Source organism: Vulpes lagopus, chromosome 12, assembly GCF_018345385.1.
Source record: "Vulpes lagopus strain Blue_001 chromosome 12, ASM1834538v1, whole genome shotgun sequence".
Lineage (NCBI taxonomy): Eukaryota > Metazoa > Chordata > Mammalia > Carnivora > Canidae > Vulpes > Vulpes lagopus.
The window spans coordinates 66,823,061-66,842,651 of record NC_054835.1 but is presented as its reverse complement, the minus strand read 5'-3'; the positions used below and the strand labels follow the sequence as shown (position 1 = coordinate 66,842,651).

General features: G+C 41.6%; 1 protein-coding gene across 1 annotated transcript in view; it reads right to left on the bottom strand.

Annotated features, from left to right (window-relative positions):
- Nucleotides 1–325: 325 nt before the first annotated feature.
- Nucleotides 326–19,591, bottom strand: part of CWH43 (cell wall biogenesis 43 C-terminal homolog) — a 59,495-nt gene continuing 40,229 nt past the window's right edge. Inside the window, exons 13-16 of the mRNA XM_041726160.1 lie at nt 16,063–16,207; nt 11,714–11,775; nt 3,724–3,879; nt 326–571 (exon numbers count right to left, since the gene is read on the bottom strand). Of these exons, the coding sequence (XP_041582094.1) occupies nt 493–571; nt 3,724–3,879; nt 11,714–11,775; nt 16,063–16,207 (442 nt within the window). The 3' untranslated portion in view covers nt 326–492. The remainder of the gene's footprint in view (nt 572–3,723; nt 3,880–11,713; nt 11,776–16,062; nt 16,208–19,591) is intronic.

Below are 19,591 nucleotides of genomic sequence, written 5' to 3'. Positions count from 1 at the left end.
ACAGATGATTCCATCATAGCTCCAGGAAGGATGGTGGTGGCCATGCTTCTCCTGATGAGTCAACAACAGTTATATGAACACATATTTCTTCTAACAATTAGACTTAATCATTAAACATTTTTTCCTTGCTTTGGAACAGGAATTTAAGGCTGCTTGATTTTTTTAAGTAGCCCTCCTAGCTCATCAATAAATCAGTTTCCTATTTTTAAGCATTAAAAAGGTAAGACATTTTTATGATTTTATCTCTAGTAGTAGAACTTTCTTATATTACCCACATTCTATATTTAATCAGAACCTTAAGAAAAACAATTTAGAGAAATGCCTTTATTTAGTGATATATTTTATAAACCGATAGAATTTCCCACTGCATAAATACCATATGTTTTTCAAAATTGAGGTTCTTTGTGTGTAGTTCCCCACTTTCATTCATCTCTTCTTACATACTTTTGTTTTCCTTAGACTTGCCAGTCAATGAACCCTGTTTTAAATAGTTCATAAAAAGTATTTGGGTGTACTCATATGAAAATGATGATTGTTCTCATAATGGTGTCCTTCTTTGTAGGATCCAAATCTAAAAAAAAAAAAAAAAAAATGTAAATGACATGTAAAAGCCATTCAGAAAGGTACAGTCTTAAATAAAATTTCGACCACAATCTTTTCTGGTTTTACTTATCTATTATAAAACCAGAAATGAGGTGATCAATTTACAAAACAAGCAAATGAAGAAATAAAAAAGGATTCATGCATATGGGAAAGGGAGACTACAATTTTAACCTTCAAAGTCCTCTTTCCATGGTTATGAATCATTCCAAAAGCACAACTGTTTAAGAATTATTGGATGATAACATTGGAGGAAAATAATTCTGGATTTCCTCTCTAATCTTCAGTTTGAATAATATCCATTTTATAGATGAAGGGATCATAAAACCTGAAATGTTATTTATGTCACATTAATGCATATGTAATCTACTTTGGCACAATTTTAACTTCTAAGTCTTCTACAGGTGCTATAGCTGAACAACTACTTTGCTGATGAATAATTAATTATATACCTCTGGCTGGTGTGATGAAATACAAAAGGTACTAACAAGGAAGCTAAGACCTGAACAAAGCCACTGACTTCCTTTTCTTCATCAGCAATCACATTAGCCAAATAAACTCCATAACGCAGGAGATAAGTTTTTGATTGTGTCATCTCAAAACAATATAAGGAATATAAAAATAGCACCTTTGATCTGCTATTCTAGGACTAGAACTGAGTCCTGGCGAAGTAATCAAGGATATGTCCGATGTAGTAAGGAGCCCCCAGAAGACTTCTTATAATAATGAAATAACAAATGTGCAAAAACAACTTGGTTAGCTATATTTGGTACATCCATATAATGGAATATTATGCAATCATTTAAAGACATTTTCAGAAGAACACTTTATTATGGAAGGAAGCTCATCATATGCTACCTGGATGAAAAATCAGATTAATAAATTGAATATACAGACACATATGTACATATATGTTTTATACATTTATAAATTTGGGGTAATTGTGTGATATATAGATACATATGCACATAAAAAGCAAAGATGTATCCAATACTATTACAGTTGAAAACTTGAATTCCTTATCTCCCTACTAGAACATAAGCTCCATAGGCCAAAGACTTGGTCTGATTCACCATTTCATCCTACTATTAATATCTAGCACAAGGCCTAGCATGGTGATGGCATCGTGGTATTCAATGAGTACTGGTTAAATTAAGGAATGGGATTTTTGGTAAACTTAGTATTCTTTGACGATTTTTATTTAGTAAATGCTCATATATATGTGGAATTTTTAAAAATTGAGAAAAGCGTTCTGCTTATGCTTCTTTTATTTTCATAATTAAACAGTGGGGAAACAGCTCTAGCTCCCTTCACAGGTGGTTTGGATCCATCTGCAGTTGTGATTAGCTAAAAATATTTTATTTGGACTTCTCAACACTCCTGGTATATGAGAATGAAGAAACGGGAACCTTTTGCTTCCCAGATTTTCTAGGTTCCATGTAAGAAGGCACCTTCAGTCAACAAGAGGAGGAAAGCTTTCTTTTTCTTTTTCTTTTTTTTTTTTTTTTTAGATTTTATTCATTTATTCATGAGAGATAGAGAGAGAGGCAGAGACACAGGCAGAAGGAGAAGCAGGCTCCATGCAGGGAACCCGATGTGGGACTCGATCCCGGGACTCCAGAATCTCGTCCTGGGCCGAAGGCAGGCGCTAAACCACTGAGCCCCCCAGGGATCCCCGAAAGCTTTCTATTTTCACTTCTGTGACAACTACAAATATTACTGCTGCTATTGTATCCACTGCCTATTAAGCATTCACCAGGCAGTATTCCTTTTTTTTCCAAACAATTTTATTGAAATGCGCCAAGAGTATATGGGCAACACAAACGTATGAATAGGGGAAAAAAATCACATGTATCACCATGTACTATTCTAAGAGCCCTGTGCTTCCTTCGATCCTCAAATTACCTGAGGAGGCGGGCACTACTATTTTTCCCATTTTGCAGGTGAGAGACCTGAGGCTTAGAGAGATTAGCCAGCTTGCCCACAGTTACCCAGCTGTTTGCTGGCAAGAATCAGGACTGGAACCTGGTAGCTTGACCCCAGAGCCCATGCTCTTCACGGGCATATTGCATACACAGGGGTGAGATCAAACACGGTAATGCAAGCAATCGAGACCTGGTTATAGCTCTTCTTACAATCATTCCCTAAGCTTTGGTACAGTTTTTTCTTGTAAGGAGAGACAAGGAAGAAAAAGAAAACAGCTAAATCCCACCATCCCTCTCCTCAGCACCCCCACCCCCAGGAACAAATAAAATGAAGTCTGAGAAGTTTCCTCAGCAATTAGCTGGTAAAAGTAGTTGAGATGTCAAATAATAATAACACAGATGATATTCTGGGCTTGGCTTTATGCAGACATTTCTTCTCATTATCTAGTCTTGGGAAGAAAAAAGAACACATACTCCAAAGCACATAATCTGCTGCAAATAGGTTTCTCCGACAACCTCTGTTTAGAACTCAACAAAATCTATTTCACATTCTAGAATCTCTGCAACAGAAATGAATTATCCACTCTACGTAGCTCCAATGCTAATTGCACATCAGAGTACCTGAGAACAATTTTTAAAAATTCAACAAGAGGTCCTGATGAGTTGGTCTGGCGTGGGGCTCTCCAGGTGAGTCAAGTGTGCAGCCAGAGCTGAGAATGTCAGCAACCCGACCATGCTAGCAGGCCTCCTTCCCCCTTCTTAGCTCCGTCACTCACAAGCCACATAACCCTAGTGAAGTTATTTCACGTTCCTCAGTCTGAACTTCCTACCTATAAAATGATGATAATGAGAGGACCAATCCAATGATGATTAATTGAGATACTACCTGAAGCACCTAAAACAGGGTCTGAGACACAGAACACTCAAATATTAGCTATCATTCTGGTGGTGATGGTGATGGTGATGATGCCAATGTGATCTTTTTCACCTGAGCCTGGGACCCGAGCATGTTCCTCCATCCCAGAAAACAGGGACCATAACTTGACTTCAATCTGAGCAGGGTTTTATCATTTTGACCATGAGTTCCCTTACCCGAACAAACTTCTAGAACCATACATAATTTGGAAACTCATCATGGGATAGATAATTTTTAGGTCCCTAGAGGGGATGTGATGCCTAGTGAAGGGAATGCACTCACCTAGGATTGAAACGAATCTCCTTTGGAACTTTCCTCTGGTCTGTGACCACTTTCTGGTTGTCTCTATAATTAATGGGATCATCGGGGATCCTAAATTTGGCCATCTGAATTTCGGAGTCACTCAGTCCAGCATGGGAGATTCTTGCATAACCCAATCTGCGGCAGAAATAGAAACAGTTTGTAAAGGTTTTATCACCTTTAATCACCAGAAATCTGATGAGATCTAATAGGTATCACCTGCATTATTAGGCCAATTTCCCATTTATAACTCTACTCTGTATGTCACTAGAATTAGCTTGATTTGTTACTCCAAATATTTATCAAAATATTGCTTTTATTATATAAATGAATACGGAACATGCACACAGATTTAATTAATTAAACACACACTAATGAATATTCTATCTCTACAAATCACCTATCATACAATTCTGTTTTGCATCAGGAACAGGAGTTCTTCAGGATGACAGGAGGATAAGCCTAAACTCTTTCTTACCTTTAAAAATTCAAATACCACATGCATATTTTCACCCACATTTACAAGTCTGGAATAAAAGCTTTTGTACGTCTGAAAAAAATTGCACATCCTGTTTTTGCTTAGAGCTTTCAGTTCTCCAGGAAATCAGAGCATTTTATAGATGTTATCCAAACAGTTACAGAGAGGCCCAGATGGAAAAACGGGGGAACCATGGGCAACCAATTTTATTTATATTTTGCCTCTTTATAAAAAAAAACTATCAGCTTCATTCATTCACTTATTCAGTGAACAAATACATCTCAAGTCCCTACTACATGCAGGCATCATTCTAGATATGGGGGAGAAACAGCAAACAAACAAAACCCTTGCCCTCATAGACCTTTCATTCTAGTTGGGGAGAACAAATTAAATGTGTATGTACGTATAAAATCTGTGAAGTGGTGAAAAGTGCCTAAGTACCCCGGGGAATAAGCAGAGTCAAGAGGACAGGGAATGCTAAGTGGCAGAGGTTGCTGGTTTAGAGTAGATGGTCGGAGCACACAGCTCTGACAAAGTGACATTTGAGCAAAAGATTGAATGAAGTAAAGAAACAACCCATACAGGTATTGGTGAAAGGGTGCTCTAGGGATAGGGAACTAGGGAACAGCAACTGTCCCAAAGGAGAATGTGCTTGGCTTTAAAAAAAAAAAAAAAAAAGATTGATTTATTTGAGAGAGAGAGAGAGAGAATGAGTGGGGAGGAGGGGCAGGGGAACAGAAGGAGAGGGAGAAGCACACTCTCTGCTCAGCAGGGAGCCTGACTCAGGATTTGATCCCAGGACCCTGGAATCATGACCTGAGCCAAAGGCAGATGTCTAACCGACTGAGCCACCCCTGTGCCCCTGTGCTTGGCCTTTTTGAGGGCCAGTTCCACGATGACTGGAGTGCATAAGGGCAAACACAGTAGGAGACGGATGTTGCGCGGATGTTGGGATGGAAGATGGTACAAAGCTCCTTGCAGACCCCTCTAAGGACTGCAGATATTTTTCTGAGAGTGAGATGGAAATCCAAGCGGTTCTGTGCAGAAATGCAAGGGCAACCGTGCAGAGAACAGACTTGGGGGAAAGGGTGGAAGGAGGGAGACGAGTGGAAAGGGTGGAAGGAAGGAGACCAGGCCCCCCGCAATGGTCTAGGTGAAAGACGGTGGGGGCCTGAGCCAGACGAGTAGGAGGAGAAACATTAAAAACAAAACCTGTAGCCACATACAAAAGAGAGACAGAAACCCAGAGCTGGGGCCCGGGGAGGCGGCGAGCCCGCCCACCGTGAAGGGAGAGAGCTGTGACCCCGTCAGAAGGGGCGAGAGCTGTCTGAAGGTTCAGCTATGTGTCTAAGCTCAGGCCCAGATCCATGCAGTTCCCTGTAATTCTAGGTCACCATCTCTAGTAAATCTAGGTTTTGTTATTTATCAAATCTCTGAGATCAAAGTTCTAACTCATCTCCTAGACACTGCCTTCAAGGGCCTTCGAAAAGTCCTTGAAGAGATGCCTGGGGATCTCCGAGGTTGAGCATCTGCCTTCTGCTCAGGACATGATCCCAGGATCCAGGATCAAGTCCCACATCAGGCTCCTCCAGGGAGCCTGCTTCTCCCTCTGCCTCTGTCTCTCTAGGTCTCTGACAAATAAATAAAACCTTAAAAATAAATAAATAAAAATAACAAGTCCTTGAAGACAATCCAAACTGTCTACTAAAACAAGGAATCTCTTATTGTCCAGTATTTATTAAGTGTTTACTAAGTGCAGGACACTGAATTAGGTGGTTGAGATCAAGTTTATAGAATTAGTTTTATGGACAGAAACTGGAAAACAATAATCCCTCACTTCATTCATTTGGGTATTTTTTTAAACTCCAGTTACTTAACAGTATAATATTAGTTTCAGATGTACAATATAGTGATTCAACAATTCCATACATCACCCTGTGGTCATCACGGTAAGTGTCCCCCTTAATCCCCATCACCTGTTTCCCCCATCCCCACACCCACCTCCCTCGGGTGACCATCAGCTTGTTCTCTACAGTTAAGAGTGTTTCTTGGTTTGCCTCCTTCTTTCCTTTTTTTCCCCCCTTGTTCATTCGTTTTCTTTCTTAAATTTCACATATGAGTGAAATCATATAGTATGTGTCTTTCTCTGACCCACTTATTTTGCTTAGCATTATAACCTCTAGCTGCATCCATGGCATTGCAAATGGCAAGATTTCATTCTTTTTATGGCTGAATAATATTCCGCTGTGTATATACGCCACTTCTTGTCCATTCATCTATTGATGGACACCTGGGCTGACTCCATAATTTGGTTGTTGTAAATAATCCTGCTATAAACATAGGGGTGCATATATCCCTTTGAATTAGTGTTTTGTCGTTTTGGGGTGGCTGCCCAGTAATATGATGCCTGGATCATATGGTAATTCTATTTTTAACTTTTTGAGGAATCTCCTGTTTTCCACAGTGGCTGCGCCAGCTTGCATTTCCACCAACGATGCAAGAGGGTTCCTTTTAAGCCATTTCCTCACCAACACTTGTTATTCTTGTGTTTTTTATTTTAGCCATTCTGCAGGTGTGAGGTGACCTCATTGTAGTTTTGATTTGCATTTCCCCATTGATGAGTGATATTGAGCATCTTTTCACGTGTCTGTTGGGCCATTTGGATGTCTTCTTCTTTGGAAAAATGTTCATTTCCTCTGCCCATTTTTATTTGGATTATTCATTTTGGGGGGTGTTGAGTTTTATAAATTCTATATATATTTTAGATACTAACCCTTTATTAGATATGTCTTTTGCAAATATCTTTTATATCTTCTCCCATTCTGTACATTGCCTTTTAGTTTTGTTGATCGTTTCCTTTGCTGTGCAGGACCTTTTTATTTTGATGCAGTCCCAGTAGTTTATTTTTGCTTTTACTTCCCTTGCCTCAGGACACATATCTAGAAAGAAGTTGCTATGACCGATCTCAAAGAGGTTGCTGCTTATGTTCTCCTTTAGGATTTTTACAGTTTCCTGTCTCACATTTAGGTCTTTAATCCATTTTGAGTTTATTTTTGTGTTTGGTGAAAGAATGTGGTCTAGTTTCATTCTTCTGCATGTTGCCATCCAGTTTTCCCACCACCATTTGTGGAAGAGACTTTTTCCCTTTGGATATTCTTTCCTGCTTTGTCAAAGATGAGTTGACCATACGGTTATGGGTTCATTTCTGGGTTTTCTATTCTGTTCTCCAGATCTATGTGTCTATTTTTGTACCAATATCATACTCTTTTGAATACTATAGCTTTGTAATATAATTTGAAGTCTGGAATTATGATATCTCCAGTCTTGCTTTTCTTTTTCAAGATGGCTTTGGCTATTGGGGGTGTTTTGTGGTTCCATATAAAGTTTAGGATTTTCTTGTTCTAGTTCTGTTACCTTTCCATCTGTTATGAATATAATGTTTGTGTCACCCCCAAATTAGTATGTCAAACTATAACCCCCAGTGTATCCATATTTGGAGATGGGGCCTCCAGGGAGTAATTAAATTAAATGAGGTCACAAGGATGGGATCCTGATTCGATAAGACTAGTGTCCTTATAAGAAGAGACGCCATATAGCATGTGTGCTTGCACATGCTCTCTTTCTGTGTCTCTGTCTCCAGAACAGTGAGAAAATAAATTTCTGTTGTTTAAGCCGCCCAGCCATATTTAGCATATATATGTAAATATTTATATATTAAAAATCTGCCACCCTACTCTTCCAAGGAGAGGTGATAAAGGTCTTGGGTGGCAAGTATACAGAGCCAAATGATTAGCTATTATGGGCACGGGTACTATAAATATCACTGTTCCTTGGCAACTAACAATATTTACAACTTCAATTTATACCTTTTTCAGTCTATATCATAAACTGTTTTCTAGAAATTCTAATACCCCCATTAAAACAACCACTTTAATATGAATGTAAACAGAAACTGTTTTTAATCTGATGTCACATACTTTATACATAACACTTTAGCATCTCCCTACCACCTTAACCCTTTGGAAACACCAAAATAATAGTCAAGCTATCTGTCCTGCAGCCACGTGGGCATGTTCTGGGCCTTTTGGAGCTTCTGAATTATCAGCGTAACCAGAACTATCTTGGCATCTCAAGAGTCTCCTTGTCTCATAGACATGGACAACAAGCACATGAGGAAATGCTCCACATCATTGGCCATCAGGGAAATACAAATCAAAACCACAATGAGATCCCACCTCACACCAGTGAGAATGGGGAAAATTAACAAAGCAGGAAACCACAAATGTTGGAGAGGATGTGGAGAAAGGGGAACGAACCCTCTTGCACTGTTGGTGGGAATGTGAACTGGTGCAGCCACTCTGGAAAACTGTGTGGAGGTTCCTCAAAGAGTTAAAAATAGAGCTGCCCTACGACCCAGCAATCACACTGCTGGGGATTTACTCCAAAGATACAGATGCAGTGAAACACCGGGACACCTGCACCCCGATGTTCAAAGCAGCAATGTCCACAATGGCCAAACTGCGGAAGGAGCCTCGGTGTCCATCGACAGATGATGGATAAATAAGATGTGGTCTATGGATACAATGGAATATTCCTCAGCCATTAGAAATGACAAATACCCACCATTTGCTTCGACGTGGATGGAACTGGAGGGTATTATGCTGAGTGAAGTAAGTCAATCAGAGAAAGACAAACATTATATGGTCGCATTCATTTGGGGAATATAAAAAATAGTGAAAGGGAATAAAGGGGAAAGGAGAGAAAATGAGTGGGAAATATCAGAGAGGGAGACAGAACATGAGAGACTCCTAACGCTGGGAAACGGTTGTGGAAAGGGAGGTGGGCAGGGGGACGGGGTGACTGGGTGACAGGCACTGAGGGGGGCACTTGACAGGATGAGCGCTGGGTGTTATACTATATGTTGGCAAATTGAACTCCAATAAAAAAAATACAAAAAGAAAAAAGAAAAGAAAAGAAAGAAAGAGTCTCCTTGTCTCATCCCAGTAAGTATAGGACCCCATGGAATTGTTCAGGAACCAATGAAGGTCACCATATCCAAAGTTCTTAATAAGAGTCCACAGAACCTTACGTGACCTGCTGCCTTCCTTCCCTGCCCATATACTCCCCCTTACCTCTTCCTCCACCCTCATCCCCCTACACACACTCCAGTCCCACTAGCCTCACTTTTCTTCGGACACATTTGCACTCCTGCCTTTGGACTTTTGCACTAGCTGGTCCCTGGAAGGGTCTTCTCTCAGCCACATGGCTCACTCCTTCAAATTAGCTCCAATGTCACCTTTTCGATAAGACCTGCCCCACCCCCTATCCCAATGGCACCCCCTCTCCATGCTCTGGATGCTCCTTATCTTGCCCAGGTGTTTCCCACCGTACCCAGCACCTCCGAAAATATGACAACAGGGAATTATTGTCGTTCTCCCTTCTGCCGGGGTAGGGACCCTTCTCTGTTTTGTTTACTGCTTACACCCCTGGTGCCTGGAGTACATTGTGCTCCACCAATACTTGCTGAATGACAAATAAGGTAAAGAACCGTTGCACATAACGGTTTGTCCTCACTAGACTATGACTCATAACTGAACAAACCATATCTCAAATCAGGGAGAAGTTGATCCTATGATTCTGTAGCATCCCTGGAAGGCAACTGTTTTTTAAAATATAAGGCTACTTAGGGGTGATCAGTTCAACATCAACCCTAACTTCAAGTAGCCAATTGCTAAAACACCTCTGGGTGTTTAGCACCCGAACTGGTCTGTGTGGAGAAGAGGCTGAGGCCCAGAGAGGCCCATTCATAGAAGCCCACACCACAGTTCCCAGCACTGTCCTGAGGAGGGCGGTTAGAGGCTTCAGGGCAAGTATGTCCGAACAGATTGTGTACCAGCAGGAGGAGAGCTGGGAGTTTCAGAGACTATCTCCAATGTGTTCCCTTGATTGAAGAATCCTGTAAGTGGAGGGACCATTGTCTACATGATCTGTCTTCATTTACTCCCCCACCCCCATCTCACTCTACTCTAGCCACACTGGCTTCCTCGCTGTTGCCAACAAATACCAGGCATTTGCCACCCAAACTTTCAAGCTTTTGTACTTGCTCTTCCTCTTGCTGGCAGGGCCCTTCCCAGGATATCCATAGGTGACCTCCCTCATTTCTTTAGGCTGCTGCCCCTCCTCTGGCTCATACCACAGCCACACACCCCCCACCCTGATTCCCCATCCCCATCCTTCTTACCTGGCCTCATCCATCTTTCCATCACCTCTATCAGCACCTGTCATTCTCTTTCTTATATACTTATTTTCTGTCTCCTTCTACTGGAATATAAGCTCTATGATAGTCAAGGATTTTGCTTTGTTTCTGTTAGACCCCCACTGCTTAGAACAATGCCTGGCATATAATAGGTATTTAATAAATACTTGGAATGAACAAATGAAAAACTAAATGGTTATCTCTTTTTGGTATTAAACTGCTTTAGCTTTATTTAAGGAAACAGTATCTTCCAAACAGATTTACACAGTTACATATTGGAATTTTAAGATCCTTTAGGTATATTATTTTGGAATGAATATATATATATATATATATATACACACACATATGTATGTATATATGGCTAATATTCACTTTTTGATATGGGGTGATTTTTAAAAAATTTTTTTTAATTTTTATTTATTTATGATAGTCACAGAGAGAGAGAGAGAGGCAGAGACACAGGCAGAGGGAGAAGCAGGCTCCATGCACCGGGAGCCCGACGTGGGATTCGATCCCGGGTCTCCAGGATCGTGCCCTGGGCCAAAGGCAGGCGCTAAACTGCTGCGCCACCCAGGGATCCCTGGGGTGATTTTTTTTTAAAGATTTTATTTATTTATTCATGAGGGACAGAGAGAGAGAGAGGCAGAGACACAGGCAGAAGGAGAAGTAGGCTCTCCCTGCAGGGAGCCCGACATGGGACTCCATCCCAGGTCTCCAGGATCATGCCCTGGGCTGAAGGCTGTGCTAAACTGCTGAGCCACTCGGGATGCCCCTATATGGGGTGATTTTTTAAAATATAGTTTACCTATAGATCTCACCCCATATAGCAGTGATTCCAGGAAGTGAGTTAACCTACCAAAATGACATGATTAGAACTTGGCAAAGCTGGAATTCAGCCCAGGGCTTTCCTACTCCGTGGCCCATGTCTCCACCGTGCCATACAGCCCAAACTGGTGTCATTCCTAACATGTGTTTATAGTTATGTGCTCATCATGCTTAATAACTCTCATGGTATCCTTTTTCATGTGATTAAGCTTAATTTACCATTTATTCTTTCTTAAATCATTAGGCCGTGCCTTGGGGAAAAAAAATTAAACTGTGTAACTAACCGAATCAATGTTCATAAAAAGCAACAAAATGAATGGCTTCTATAAAGTTTTTTCTTCCAGGATAGGCCCAAAAGATCACAGTAATAGTAGACAATAAAACAGCAACAACCAAAAACCTCTGCTCACCTGATCAGGCCTCGGTACATAATATATTCACACCATCTGTCTTGATCTGTGCTGTCAATATCCTAAATAAAGAACAGAGGAGATAATGTTTAAAGCATGAAAAACAATGCTCTATTCTGAATTGCCAAGAAAATGTGTGAACGACAGTAATAAATATGCTTTCGTGCACGCTGTTTTCTCTGTCTCACTCCTGATGATCCGTTGAGGCCCAAATTATCTATTCATTTTACAGATATTTCTGGAGCCCCTCATAGGTGCCCATCTAGGTAGGCCCTGTACTAGGTGCTGGCGGTACATGATGAAGGTGAGCTATAGGCAAGGTCAGGCAGGTGAATCAGCAGCACAGTCGCTGGCTCCCTGCGGCTTTCCAAGTCTTTCACGCAGAGCAGAATTTACGGCACCCTCATCGGTCATGCTATGCAGTACTTTGTACACACCAGCTACACCGTTCTGTTGTTATTTGTGTCTGGGTCTCCCCCCTCCCCTTCCTGAGCCAAGGAACTCTTAATCACGTTGGCTCCCTGGTACTTAGCATGAAGCCTGGCATTCGGCAGGAGCTCAATCTGAGTTTGTTAAATTGAATCATTAGAAATAAACACATTTGGGGAGTAATCATGAGCCTTTTTGATGTTGAAAGCTTAAGACCAATGTTATTTTTCATCAGAGAAGCAGAACATAAACATATTCTTTTTCTGTGATGTGCTGGGAAAACTCTAGATATAGAGCTTTTATGCTAAAGAAATTTCTAGGGATCCCTGGGTGGCTCAGCGGTTTGGCACCTGCCTTCGGCCCAGGGCATGATCCTGCAGACCCGGGATCGAGTCCCACATTGGTCTCCCTGCATGGAGCCTGCTTCTCCTTCTGCCTGTGTCTCTGCCTCTCTCTCTCTCTCTCTATCTCTCATAAATAAATAAACAAAAATCTTAAAAAAAAAAAAAGAAATTTCTAGCTTCTTCTTTTTAAAGATTCCTATAAATATAAAATATACCTGCCTCCTGATCATTTCTCAATTTTACTATTTACTTAAATTTAACTTAAAACATGTTTTTAAATCACTAAAAGAAAACACAATTTATTGTCTATTTCTTCATTTTTTTCATAAGCTTAGAGGTGAACATATAGACATAGACGCTTGTTGATCTTTACTATTGCTCATATATCACACTCACATATGCACATATGCATGCCTTTGCATACATGGGAAAAAATGATAATGCATTTTTAAAATTAAATCTTAAAATATGAATGACGAAAAGCAAATAAATTGAAAGAGTACTGTCTGGTTTGCCTTGGAAAGAAATAAAAATTTAGTCATTCAGCTGTATATACTGGGAATAATAAACTATGAATATGTTTAACTGTCACGTTTTTTATTAGATTTTAAAAAGATGCTGTCAAATTTTAAGACTGCCGAATTCAAATACTCATTTCCTAAAGAGAAAAATCTGTTCATCCAAGCATTTATGATTAAAACTCCTCTCTGCATTAATAAACTTCCTAATAGAAAAAGCTATATAAGGATCCACTGCCAATCTTGACACAGCTTTTGACTATGATAATGGTAACCAACAGAGGATTAAATAAAAATCAAATAAAATTCCTCTTCCTTAACACCATCCATATCCCTTACACACACACACACTATAAGAATGTAAGAATTCCTTCTCTTATTAGGATGCATTTTTTTTCTTAGACTTGCCAAATACTGTCTTGTCTAACATTCTTTTGCACTTTATAGACCATGTACTTACACATTTATCTTATTTGATTTTATGCACACAGCCAGATGCACACAATACCTATATATAGCTACCACTTACCAAGTGCCTCTTACATAGGAGGTTGAGGGCTCTGCAGACATTATCTTAGATTTCTTCCTTATAACCGCCCCCCTGTAATACAGCAGATATGACTACCACCACTTTACAGATGCAGCCATTGAGGCCTGGAAATTTTAAATAACTTGCCCCTAGCTCACACAGCTGGTAAATGTGGCACCGGTTGGGCTAGTGAGACCATATGGGGAGAGAGGCCCGGCTGACAACTAGCACCAAAGCCTCAGACATGTGAATGGGGCCCTCTCACACACACCCAGCCACAGCCACCAGCCGACTGCACAAGTGAACCCAGGCAAGAAGGGAAAACCACCACGCAACCCACGGAATCAAAGGGATCTTAAACCATTGTTGTTCTGAGCCCCTAAGGTTTGAGGTATTTGTTACACAGCACTAAGTAACTGATACAGCCTCTGTGACTCCATGCTCGCCAGGATTGCCTTTTATTCTTCTGACCTCTCCGTAATCTCTCTTCTGAGATCATGTCCTTCGGCTTCCCTCACCATCACCCCCACAATAGCCACATTAAATGCAGTCTTATCAGAGGTTTTCTTTGGCCTTCCTTCTATTCTTCTCTAACTTAGTGGCAGTGTCATCCACTTTCATGGTTTCCATGATCGCTTACATGGTGGCAGCTCCTTAACCTATATTTCTAGTCCTGACTGCCCTCCTCAGTTCCAAATCTGTCCATCCAGCTGCCTGTTGGATGTTTCCATCAATACCCAACAGGTGCCTTGACTCAGCCAAGGGCTAAACTCATGGTCACCTTTGCAAAACTCTTCTTCCTTCAGTGTTCTCTTTATTTTTTTTTTTTTTAAGATTTCGTTTATTTATTCATGAGAGACACAGAGAGAGAAGCAGAGACACAGGCAGAGGAAGAAGCAGACTTCCTGCGGGGAGAGCCCGATGCAAAACTCAATCCCAGGACCCCAGGATCATGATCTGAGCCTGAGGCAGACACTCAACCACTGAGTCACCCAGGTGCCCCGAGTGTTCTCTTTAATAACGTCACCACCATAAGTCCTCTGACCGAAGTCAAAATCAGGAGTCCTCTTAACTTCACTTCTTGTGTTATCCACTGCCACTGAGATTCACTCATTTCCCCAATAGCTGACTGCCTGTCTCCCCAAGTTGTAGCATTTTTAGCTGGGTGTATTTATCGAGATTGCATAATGCACCTCTCGACTTTCGAGACATCCAGCTGTGGCCATGTGACTAAATTCCAGTCAACTAAATGTAAGTACACGTGCTGGAGGTCAGCTTCCTGGAATTTGCCTTTGGAGAGAACTTGCACATGCTCTTGGCCCCTTCTTCATCCCTTCCTCTGCCCGGCGAGCTAGAACATGGTTGCTGCCATCGTGGGCCATGAGGCACACTGGGGAACGGAGGCCTTGTAAAGTGAAGCCACACGATAGAAGGAGCACCTTCCCGACACCGTGGAGTCGGTACTGGATCACCGGCCCAGGCTTTTACGTAAAGAAATACATCTCTCTCCTATGTAAGCCACAGTAGCAACCCTCATCCCATCATGCTCTTTCTCATCTGTCTTTCCAAACCCTTGGTAAGATGGGTAAGCCTTTTTCTCTGCCAATACCTCAAGACATGAAACTCCAAACAAAATGTAAAGGACCAAGAAATCGACATAGACATCTACATCTATATTACAATTATATTTCTCATTATAAATTAATGCATTTAGCATTCCAGTGTACATAGATCTGCCTCAAGGATTTGATTTGTGTGTCAGCTCCCCACTGCGTGATCATCTCTGGGGACACTGACAAATTGAGGTCTTAGACCCAAACAGGTAAGGACCAATGCAGTTAGTGAGGCCCTATAGGACGGATTCGCCAGCCTCCCTGTATATTTCAGTCTATCTTTTACTCTCAACGTCATAATTAAGTTGCATAAGGTAGCACATTATATTTCCTAAACACAGCTACGATAACCCATTCTCCATATGTTAGTCTTATAACGTGACTTTGATACTCCTCCCATGGAGAGATGGGATTTCTGTTTCTCCCACGTGAATGTGAGCTGGCTTCACACGACAGCAGAGGTCACACTGTGGAACTCACAAGGCTAGGTCATACAAGGCAATACAACTTCTTCCTGGTTCTCTCTGGGACACATGCTGAGAGCCCAGCCATCTGCAGGGAGGAAGCCCAAGTTAGCCCATGGAGAGAAACCAAAGCCCCAACTGAGCTCCTGGTCAACAGCCAGCACCAACTTGCCACCTGCGAGGCATCTGCAAAGTGGCTCCCCCAGTCCCCAGTTCAGCCACCCAGCTGTGCAGAGAGGAGCTACCCCCTCCCAGCCCTTGTCCAAACTGCAGATCCATGAGCATCTGAGGACTGCTGTTGTTTAAAGCCGGTAGGTGTCTTGGATTTTTATGCAACAGTCTATAATCAAAATACATACTAGATTGTTGCACTGGGTTGTTTTTTGTTTTTTTTTTTAAATGAAGAAGCATTTTACTTTAAGAAATCAGAAATCCTATTAAGATTGTGTTACCTTCACATCGCCGTGTTCAGTGAGCTGCACATAATCTCTGGAACCGGGCGCTGAAGTGATATATCCCAGGAATATCACTTGATTGGAGCTACTTTTCAGTAGTTTTGAAACAGCGATTGCCTGAAGTTTCCTGTCAAGGTCATCTCTAAAATGCAAAAACGTACCTCTTTATTGTATTTGCAAGACAATTTTATTTTTAAAGATTTTGTTTATTTATTCATGAGGGACACAGAGAGGCAGAGACACAGACAGAGAGAGAAGCAGACTCCATGCAGGGAGCCTGATGCGGGACTTGATCCAGGGACTTTGGGATCATGCCCTGAGCCAAGGGCAGGTCCTCAACCATTGAGCCACCCAAGCATCCCTGCAAGACAATTTTTAAAAAGTGCCAGGTGTGTAAGTTCCCCCCAGATATCTGCAAACAGTATACAAACTCCGAGTGATTCCTACTTGGCTAAATGACTCAATGTTACGTGAATAAACAAGTCAGAGATACGGTGCTCCAGCTGGGTAGGTTGACAAAATCTGTACTAAGAACATGATCCCCCCCCCCCCCCCCCGCCGCTAATCGTAATCGGTTGAAATCAAGTTGATTTAAATATCTATTCCAAAACAGCATTTGCTCAACTTTTTGTCAGAAGAGATCACACGAGTAATCTGAGACCTGATTACAGGTCACCAGTATTACAGCTAAAGACTAGTGGGCAAAAAAATAGTAATAATAATCAAATAAAATTTTAAGTACGGGTAAGAGCAAAGAACCTGTGTTCATGGAGCACCCCCGGCTTATGTGACCTACTCAGCTCCATCAACCAAACAGTTCTAAAAGCCACCCTGGCTCTCCTGGTCAAAGGCTGGCCTAACATGATGCTTTAATTAGGCTAAGCGCCATAGGTGTGTAACTGAGATAATCAGGTAGGTACATCATGCTTTTGAGGGGTTTACTGTCAGTCTGTTTAGGAGAAAAATAGAGATATCATATTTGACGTGACCCAGCCAGGAAAACTGAAACTACTCTAGGTGTTTCAAACAGGCTGAATTTAATATAGGAAACTGGCTACCTCAAGGATGGGAGGCAAAATAGGAATCAGAGAGGCAAGGACAGTTTAGCAACAATGAGAGACCAGTAGGACTTGTGGGGCTAGAGGGACAACAGGGGGAGATGATATTCTCAGAGTCTGCAAGCAGCCCTGACTGGTGGGAGATGGTGCTTTGGGGGAGGCTGCTTATGTTGCTGGGGCCATCGACGGAGGAGATAGAGCCACGGAGACCCTCAGCTCCTGCCAGAGACAGCAGAGAAAGGAGAGAGAGAGACAATGAGAAGCACCTTATCTTCTCTCCTCCTCCTGCCCTCCATCCAGCCTTGCACTAATGACTTCCATGGGCTAAACCTCCCCGGAGCCAGGAAGCAACAGACTCTGGGAAACGAGGTTCCCTGTGCTGTTTAGCCAAGAGGGAGACAAGCCAGGAATGCATGAAGAATATGTAGGCAGGGGAACCCACACAGGCCCTTATAGAGACAGGTAGCTAATAATGACTGAAGTAAAAAACAAAAACAAAACAAAAATGGAAACAAAACCAAAACAATGACAAAGGCCGAGCGATAAGGCCAAGAACTGAGAAGAAGAGAAACCTCGCTGAGGTAGGATCCGGCCAGGACCAAGCTTAGATGAGAATGCAGACAGCTGAGTACTATTAAAAGATGTCATAAGAAATAGAAGGGCGAAGGGTGAAAAGAGCGACCATTTGTTAAACATCTTTGATACTGAATATTCACGAGAACTGAGAGGCAGGCATTAGCTCTAGTTTTAAATGAGCTCTATTTTTAAATTTAAATTTTTAAATGGCTAAGGACCACGTCTATGGTTGTTTCCAACTCCCTGTCTGGATGTGGTCTCAGCCCTTCTCTGTGCCCTGAGAGGCTCACCCCTGCAGATTCCATCTCCTGCTCCCTTTTCTGCTGATTTCCAGTTACGTTTGGCCAATTGGAGGCACTAGCAAGAGATAAAAAGGGGGGAGGAGAGAGAAGTTTGGGTACTTCTTCCCCAGAGCTGCATTCTTTCTGCCTGGTGGCCACTCTTCCCGACTAGTATTGCTTGCCTGTTGACCCTTCCAACATCTTGGTCAGTAGTCTCTTAAGTAGGTCTGCAGTGAATTGTGTTCCTTCTGATACACATGACTGGGATTCAAATCTGGCCAAGAGAACTGCAAGGTCACTGTACATAGAGATAGTGCTTTTATGCAAATGTATTTTAGTGATATATTATTGGAAAATAATCTATGAATTTGGCTTCACATTTTCTCAGGTGATAAATTTCATCCAGTGATAATAATAAAAATAAATAGTGTAATAGGGGTGCCCAGCTGGCTCAGTTGAAGGAGCATGCAGCTCTTGATCTCCGGGTCATGAGTTTGAGCCATGTTAGTATAGAGATTACTTAAATAATTTTTTTAAAAGATGTTACTTATTTATTCATGAGAGGCAGAGAGAGAGAGGCAGAGACACAGGCAGAGGGAGAAACAGGCTCCACGCAGGGAACCCCATGCAGGACTCGATCCCCAGACCCCAGGATCACGCCCTGAGCAGAAGGCAGACATTCAACCGCTGAACCCCCAGGTGTCCCAAATAAATATTTTTTTAAAATGAAAAAAATAGTATATGTTTGAGTATAAGGAGAAGAAAGAGGGAGGGGGTAGGGGGAAGGCACACCAGAGAGAGAACACATTTTATATTTTCTTTATCTGTTAGTATTTGATCGGCCCAATAACCCTATCGTGTGGGCTGGAAAAAATAATTTTATCCAATTCAGAAACAAGAGGACTGGAACTCACTGAGATGATCTTACTGCAGAGCCAAAATTATAACTACACACTACAGGTTCTGCACTCTCTCTTCTTTGTATATTTATGATGTTACAGGGGGAAAAAAAAGTGGTGATTAACTGGTGGCTCAGTTAATTATAGAAAATAACATTAATTTTAGTTACGGTGTATACCTAAATGCTTCTAAGGAATCCTGCTATTTCCTATTTATTGGTTGTAAAGAGATATTTGTGTAGTCGGTAATTTAAAAAATCTTGTTGAATCAGCTAATAACATGCATAAGCATTCCATAATTCACTCCTAATGTGACTTCGTATTTGTATGCCATAATCACTAGAAAATGAAATCTCTAAATATTTATTCACGGTGGGAATTTTTTTATCTGACACTGTAGAACACAAAGGCAAATGGAAGCCCGTTAACGGTGGCTTCACAAATTATTCAAACGCCGAACTTCTTCATGTCACCTGCTGGAAGGCCACAGGGTCCACGGACGGGGCCTCTCCAGAGCTGTGGCTCGAAGGGGAAAGACTGCACCTCGCTCTGCGCCTGGGACACGGCACAGGTGTGATCTGTGTTTGCTGAATGAATTCTCTTTTAAGCTGCCCAACAGACCTTACGTTTAGGGTTATCTGATTTGGTTTTATAATCACGAGCAGGATTAAATGAGCACTTACTGTATTCGTGCACCTTGCACGAGATGATA